At 45.0% G+C, this 8,348-nt stretch overlaps 1 protein-coding gene across 1 annotated transcript in view; it reads left to right on the top strand.

The window, feature by feature from the left end:
• The first annotated feature begins 6,832 nt into the window (after nucleotides 1-6,832).
• Nucleotides 6,833-8,348, top strand: part of LOC144754201 (E3 ubiquitin-protein ligase TRIM39-like) — a 90,400-nt gene continuing 88,884 nt past the window's right edge. The window contains exon 1 of the mRNA XM_078641788.1: nucleotides 6,833-7,260. Coding sequence (XP_078497914.1) covers nucleotides 6,847-7,260 — 414 coding nt within the window. The 5' untranslated portion in view covers nucleotides 6,833-6,846. The remainder of the gene's footprint in view (nucleotides 7,261-8,348) is intronic.

Here is an 8,348-nt window from a genome sequence, read left to right as displayed (position 1 = left end):
ACCATTATAAATTACAGTAACTTTTATTTAAGTATTAATTATTTTAAAAAAATAAGACATTGTTATTTGCAATATCAATACATGTAAGTCACGTAAATACAACACATATTGCATTACAAATGCGATAGGTGTCACATTTGTGAAAATTATAACTATTGCCATTGTAAATGACAAAGCTATTAATTTCGCTATTTTAAAAAATAAAACATTAATAAAAAATGTGTCATTTGCAATACCAATAGCTCAAACTTTCCTAATGCGAGATCTATTGCATTGCAAATGCTTGTTTGATGTTGGAATCGCATATGAAGTTACAAAGGATGACACTCACAATTGGCAGACCAGCCAGAAATTTCCCGGTGTATTTTGTTTCCTCGAAGCAGAGTAGACAATTTGTGTTGCACTATGCAGCTCCCACTTAGTCTACCATTTGGATGAGGTGTGCCACTGTAGATTTTCGTTTATTTTGAAGAATTTCTATTTTTTTGTGCAATGGAAGACACTGGTGGTTGCAGAAAAGTTACTGCAGCGCAGAACTGTAGTCCTTTTTAGATTGCGCCTAACGACCTCGCCTAACAAAAGTAGTGTGTTCCTGTGCAATGCAAATGGTGCTCATGTAAAGCGCTTTGATACCTTCGGGTGGAGCTCACGCTATATAAAACTAAAAAAACTAAAATTAGTTTTTACTCGGGTTCTAACCCGCGCTTAGCCCTTTTAGTAGGAATTCGTGAGTAATATTTGAAATGTGACCAATCAATGAGCAAGAGAGGGTTTATCGGTCTCCTCTGTGGTCCTCATCATGGGTTTGTGAATGTGGGACGGAAGATACACAGGTTGCTTATTAGAAGTTACCCTGACCTAATGAACAAGCACGTTTGTCGGATTCCTTTCTGGTCGTGAACTCACGAGCCTCACTGTGGTGTTGTGCTCGTGGTGCATCATCTGGTTACCATAGCTCCTGATGATGCACCACATCCACACTCCAGAATGTTAGTAACGACTGTTGATGCACTGTACCTGACTGGAAAGGACCGACCTGCTTACTCTCCAATAAATATCTTCTACTTACCTTGGAACTACCTCCCTCATTCATTACACTCACTGTTCAGTCAATCGTCCACAATCATATTTTTTTTGTACAAAACTAAGACTGCCACTCTCGCTTGCAACTTTGAGTTGACATAAAGGTCCGTAATTGGCTCTTGGCCAATGAGTAGATTCGCTTCATTCTACCTTTCCGCCCTGTATTTACCGAGTTTGACATACTTAGACACTGTATGGAGGCGACCTATTGGATGGTACTTTTGTCCAATGAGAGGGCGTCGTTGGTCAACATCATGGCCGTTTCAGGAAGTATGGATGATATGGAGGCTTGCTATTGGAAGATTTCTTAATCCAATGAGTACACTGTCAATTTGTTTCCTCTCTGGTCGGTGTCTCCCGCTAGTGGAGAATATCGTGGGTTATAAACAGACGAGTTCTGAGGTTTTCTCACCGGTCCGCTGTCCGCACCACTCCTGTACGTTCACAATTTTGATTAGAAATAAATGTTTGTGATTGGAGGCGGCTCTTCGCTTATGAGCGGGCTAGCGTCGTGCACTTTTCGTGGTGAAAATAACGAGTTTTTTCACACTTAGACACCTTCTAAAGGCGTGCTACTTCATGACATTTTTAGGTCGAGCCTATACAGCGCATCATGCGCTGTTGCTCTGCATAGGAGATAATGGGGCACATGCATCAAGGTAGGCAATTTCGATTATTAATGAATCGCAATTATAGAATCACAATTGCCTATGCATGTAGGTTTCGCTAACATATTAGCGATTCCTACATATTGCTTAATTGAGAATAGAAAATTGCTATTCACAATTAAGGAATAGCTTCCCATTCATTCGACGCAAATTGCGAGTACCAAATAGGTACTCGCAAATTGCGCATGCAATTTCAAGGGTGCAAGGGGGCCAAAAGTCCACCCTAATGCACCACCGAAATTTGCATGTGTGCACGTGGCACACACACATGCCCCAAGGGCTTGTTTGTGTGCCCCAAGGCACTTTGAAAAATGCACTTTTGTGCATTTTTCAAAGTATTTGCAAATTACCATCAACTTGCAGTTGATGGTAATTAGCGTTTCCTAAATGTGAAGTCGCATTTAGAAAAGGCTTGTTGCATCCCAAATAGAGAATTGCAATTTGCGATTCCCTAAATGCATTCGCAATTTAGGTAATCACAAATTTTGCGAATTTGCATTTGGGTTGATGCATCCCAAATGACAAAATAATGGTCGCAAAGGGGCCGATTCTGCGAATTGGCCCATTTGCGACCAGTATTTTGGTTGATGCATGTGCCCCAATGTTCTTTCCATGGCTGCTGACAATGCTGGCTAGGAAGGTCATGTAGGTGTTGAATAGATTAGGGCATAGGGATAAACCAAGAGGAGCACCACAGAGGATGTTCTTGAGCTCCGATGTGAATGGTGGGAGGCAGATCCTCTGTGTTCTTCCGTGAGGAAGTATGCAATACATTTGAGGATGTCCTCTTCAATTATGATTTGATTAAGTCTCTTGATCAGGGTGTGATGGGCCACCATGTTGGAGGCTGCTGAGTGGTCCAGGAGCATAGATGAAGCCACTTCTCCCCAATGTAGCAAGGTTCTGATATCATCAATGGCTGCGAACAGAGCAGTTTGGTGCTGTGGTTGGAGTGGAATATGGATCAAAAAGATCGGTGCTCTTAAGGTATTCTGTGAGCTGGTGGTTGATGGCCTTTCAAGGACTGACAAGAAAGGGAAGCAGGGAGATGGGCCAGTAGGTTTTGAGCTTGTCGAGTTCTGCGTCTGGTTTCTTGATGAGGGGTTTGACTTCAGCATGCTTCCACTCAACTGGGAAGGTGATGGATGATGAATGTGCTAAAGATGAGTGTGAGCTTGTTGCTGGTGGTCTTGTTTCTGATGTTGAACATGTGGTGGGGAAATGGGTCCATGGGTGCTCCTGAGTGGACATAGAGCTTGATGTCAGTGGTGCTCTGTGTGATGAATTGGTCCCACGCGGTGATCCGGTAGTTGGAGGTTACGACTTGGAGGGTGAGGAGGCTGAGGATGTTGTCGTCGTCGGGATGGGGTTCAAAGGTTTTGTAGATGGTGGGGATTGTGTCATGGAAGAAGTCCTCCAGGGTGTCGCAGAGTTCCTGATAGGGGCCAATCTTCTTTTAACTTGCTGAAGTGTTGGAGTACTGCTTGATGATGCTGAAGAGTTCTTTGCTCTGGTTGGAGCTGGCTTTGCTGGAATCGGCTAAGGCATTCCTTCTCTTCTCTTACAGCAGTTGGTGGTACTGGTTGAGCGATGTCTTGAAGGTAGTCTGGTCAGTGGGCTCCTTGCTGGCGCTCCATTACCTCTCCAGTTGCTTGCATTTGCGTTCAGTGGTTCTCAGTTCTGGAGTGTACCAGTTGGTATGTTTGATGGATCTTGGGAGTTTGGTGTGTTTGATACACAGATTACAGCAAACCCATACACAGAGTACAGCAAAAGCAGTCACAGTGAAATATTTTTGTATACACAATCTGATTAGCGCAAACGCCATCAGAGTGCAAGCTGCTCACTCACACAAAAGATGGCTACAGCATCAGCAGTTCTCACAGAGTAAACGGGCACAGTGCAGGATCAGACAGGTACAGACAGATCAAGCTTACTTAACACACAGGATTGGTACAGTTGCAGTAGTGCTTACACATGGAAGAGGCACAGTGTCGGGTCATGTAGGTTGAGGTAGATCATGCTTCCTTCGCACACAGGATGAGCACAGCAGCAGCAGTGCAAACTTCTCTAATGCACGGAACAGTCAGGACACAGCCATACCTGCCCATGTTTGGTAAAACGCAAGAGGAGGATTTTGAAACCCAAGGCACATTAAATCTGCCCTTGGCTGAAATTGAGAAAGTAATAACATGCAGGTAAAAAAGGGTCACAGATATGACCACAAACTTCATCACACTCATAAAACTGTACGAACAGCACAAGCAACAGCACACAGAAGAGATGCATTATAGACACAAGCAGTGCACGCTTCCTTCACACAGGAGAAATGTAGCACAGACAGCATCAGCTCAAACTTCACTCACACAGAAGAGGTGCAGCACAGACACCAGCAGTACAAGCTTCCCTCACACAGAAGGGGTGCAGCACAGATAACAGCTGGCTGATGAGACAATAAGAAGGGGTAAAACCAGTCCTGAGTTGATTTTTTTGTTTTAGGGGGTATCAGTTATCAGATAACAGCTGCTCGAGCTCCCCTCAAACTAAAGTACACAAGACAGTGATAGATGAAATACTTGAAATATTCTCAGCCTCTGGCAATTATTTGGGGCTGCATTCCTGTACGTTATTTGTTTGCACGTCACGCCACCACAGTATGGACTTAGCTACATGAAATCTTTCTTAAGTGTGTTCCAGCCCAAAGATACCCCCTAAAACAACAAAATCAACTCAGGACTGGTTTTACCCCTTCTTATTGGCTCATCAGCCAGATAGTGCTTGGTTCAAGCGACACAGTGTGCAAGGGACCCATGTCTGGTCATCCCTGTTCCAGTTAGGGTGACACACTATAGAATACAAACAAGTGATGGATAGAATTATTGAATTAATCTCAGCCACTAACAATTACTCGGGCCACATCCCAATCCATTGCTATTCTGCACACAACGCCACCTCAGTGGCAAACAGAATAGCAGTAGCACAAGCAGCAGCGTTGCAAGCTTCCCTCACACACAGAACAGAAGTAGCACAAGCAACAGCAGTTTAAGATTCCCTCATACAAAGAGTGCAACACAAGCAAAAACAGTGCAACTTCCCTCACACACAGAGACAAGGGACAGCACAAACAACAGTAGTGCAAACTTCCTTCACACACAGAAGAGGTGCGGCACAACTAAAAGCACTGCACCCTTGACTCACACACAGTACAGTTAATCAGAGCTTCCACCACACAGACACAAGGGGCAGCACAAAAAACAGCAGTTTAAGATTCCCTCACACACAGAACAGATGCATCACAGACAGAAGCAGTGCAGGATTCCCTTACACAGAAAAAGTGCAGCACAAGCAAAGGGAGGTCACGGTTCCCTCCCACAGGGAAAAGATACAGGCCAGACAAAAGTAGTGCAAGCTTTCTTCACACACAGAACAGGTTCATTATAGACAATAGTTTGGCTCTCAAGAGGTGCAATACAGGGAACCATTCAAGCTTCTTTTCACACAGAACAGGTGCAGCACAGTCAAAAACACGTGAAAGGTTTACTTACAAAAAAGTTCAGTACAGGCACTGTGTTTCCCTCTCACACACACCAGATACATCAGGCAGCAGCAGTGCAAGCTTCCCCCACACACAGAACAGGTACATCAGGGCATCAGCAATGTACGCTACATTCATTCATAGAACAAGTACATCGGGCATCAGCTGTAAGCCTTCCTCACTCACAAAATAGGTACATGAGGGTATCAGCAGTGCAAGCTTCTGTAAAACAGAACAGGTACACCAAGGCATCAGTAGTGCAAGCTTCCCTCACACACAGAACAGGTACAACAGGACAACCGAAGTTCAAGTTTCTGTCACAAAGAAAAGGTACATCAGACAACAGCAGTGCACGCTTCCCTCACACACAGCCCACGGGCATCACAAGAAACAGCTGTGCAGGCTTCCCTCACACTCAGCACAGGTTCATTATAGACAGCAGCAGTTCACAGTTCCACTAAACAGGTGTGGTACAGGCAACTGACAGGCAGCAAGGGTGCAAGCTTCTCCCACCCACAGAACAGGTAATCACAGGCAGCAGCAGTGCATTCTTTCCCCACAAAGAGTTAATCACAGGCAACAGCAGTGCAAGCTTCCTTCACACACAGAACAGGTCATTACAGGCGGCAGTACGCCAACTACCATCACACACAGAACAGGTAATCAGAGGCAGCAGAAGTGCACGTCTCCCTCATACAGAGAACAATCAATCACAGGCAGTAGTAGAGCAAGCTTCCCTCACACACAGAACAGGTAAGCACAGCAACATGAGTGCAAGCCTTCCTCACACACAGAACAGGTAATCACAGGCAGCAGCAGTGCAAGCCTCCCTCACACACAAAACATGTAATCAGAGGCTGCAAAAGTGCAAGCCTCCCTCATAATTAATTAATTAATCACAGGCAGCAGTAGAGCGAGCTTCCCTCACACACAAAAGAGCAAATCACAGGAACATGAGTGTAAGCCTTGCTCACACACAGAACAGATCATCATAATCACAGGCAGCATCAGTGCAAGGTTCCCTCACACACAGAACAGATAATCACAGGTAGCAGCAGTGAAAGCTTCCTTCATACAAAGGACCGTTAATCACAGACAGCAGCACAATCTTCTCTTAGACACAAAACTGGCCTGACTAGTATTTGTATGAAAGGCAGGAACAGATTAAAAAAATGCAGCAAAACAGGTTTTTTACAGGCGTTGAAACATAAAAAGGCAAACGCAGGAAGAAATTACGTCCAAAATATTTTAAAGGTATCTGTACAATTCTTAAACAAATATTATAATCAACAGATGCAGACTTGACAGAGGAGTTTCCATAAAATTGGTCCTGGCACTTACAGAATCTGAGAGCAAAACCAAGAGACCCATAATTTAGCTGAGAAAGGAGCCAATCCTAGAGTCAAAGCACAGGCTGCAGAGGAGTCAGTTTTCTGCTCTGTGGCTGTAAGATGATCCCAGAAGTCCCAGCGCACACACAGAGAGGCAGACGCACAGACACACCCTCTCCACAAAGAGAGAGAAAATAAAACTTACCTTCACTTCCTGCATTTCTGCATCATGGCGGCAGCAGCTCAGCTCGGGAACCTACAGGTAGAGGCCACTTGTTCCATCTGTTTGGAATATTTTACTGATCCTGTGTCCATAGAGTGTGGACACAACTTCTGCCGCTCCTGCATCACCCAGAGCTGGGGGGGAAGAGATGAAAACTTCCCCTGTCCACAGTGTAGGGAGATATCTTCTGGGAAAAACCTCCGACCCAACAGGCAACTGGGGAACATGGTGGAAATGGTAAAACAGCCTCATCTGCCCCCAGTGAAACCCCAAGGGGAGAATCTGTGCGAGAAACATGATGAGAAGCTGAGGCTGTTCTGTGCAGAGGATCAGAGGATGATATGCTGGGTCTGCCGGGAGTCCAAGGAGCATGAAACTCACTCAGCAAGTCCCGTAGAGGAGGCTGCAGAGGAGCACAAGGTATGTGTGTGAGCATTCGGGGATCACAAAGTTCAATGTGAAGAACTTGCAAAGCAAAGGGGTACAAGGTGTGTGTGTGGGGGCTCTGGAACTATAAGTGAAGATCACAGGGTATTTCTGTGGTTAGGCTTAATAGAAGTGGCTGAAAGAGGCAAGATACGTCTGTGATCATTCGGGGATCACAAAGTCGCACTGAGCCCCAATGAGGTATCTACAAAGGAGCACAAGGTGTGTGTGGGTGTACTGGAACAACATGTGACGAGCACAAGGTATGTCTGTGAAAACTGAGGGATCACAAAGCCACTTGATACTTTTCACCAAGGGGCAGTCGAAGAGCAGAAGCGACGTACATGAGTGTTCAGATATCACAAGTCACCCTTGGTATAGCGTGGCCAGATGGCTCAGTGTCACTGGGACACAACTTTTCCATTCCAGGACTTTGCTTTTTCATATCGTTTTTATCTGGTGTGTTGAAGGCATAGGGTCAAGTAAAACTAACCAAGACCACAACTCCCAGAATGCACTGATATGTTGAATGAAAAGCCCAGAATTTGAAACGTTGTGTCCCAGTGGCATAGAGTCATCTGGTCACTCTCCCTGTGTTATGCCACCGAGGAGGCTGCAGAAGAGACCAGGGTATGTCCCTAGATAATCAGGGAATCACAAGGCACCGGTGAGTCAGTAGAGGAGGCTTCTGCAGAGAACAGGGTATGTGTGTGGATGTTTTTTGGTCATAATGTACCCATGGGCCCCAAACAGAAGTCTTTGCAAGGTGTGTGTATGTGGGTGTTCAGGGTCTACAAGTAAACTCATTTGTTAAGTCTTGAAGAGGATACAAAATTAGTTTTGGGGTGTTTCACCTAGCAGGTTCCCAAAAGAGGAGTGCCCAGGGTATGTTAGTGAGTTCCAAAAAAGAATAGCGCCTAAGAGCACATAGTATGTATGTGGGTGGGCAGGCTCTACAGGTGATGAGACTCAGAAGATCTTTATACAGTTGAAAATATAACCACAAATGAAACAAGTAATAGTAGAGCAGCACATTTCTTAAGAGCCCCTGAACAACTACATCATTACAAACAGATGGTAAT

The sequence above is a fragment of the Lissotriton helveticus genome, chromosome 5_1, assembly GCF_964261635.1.
Source record: "Lissotriton helveticus chromosome 5_1, aLisHel1.1, whole genome shotgun sequence".
In the NCBI taxonomy this organism is placed as follows: domain Eukaryota; kingdom Metazoa; phylum Chordata; class Amphibia; order Caudata; family Salamandridae; genus Lissotriton; species Lissotriton helveticus.
The sequence above is the reverse complement of the archived record's forward strand: the minus strand, read 5'-3'. Positions and strand labels throughout refer to the sequence as shown.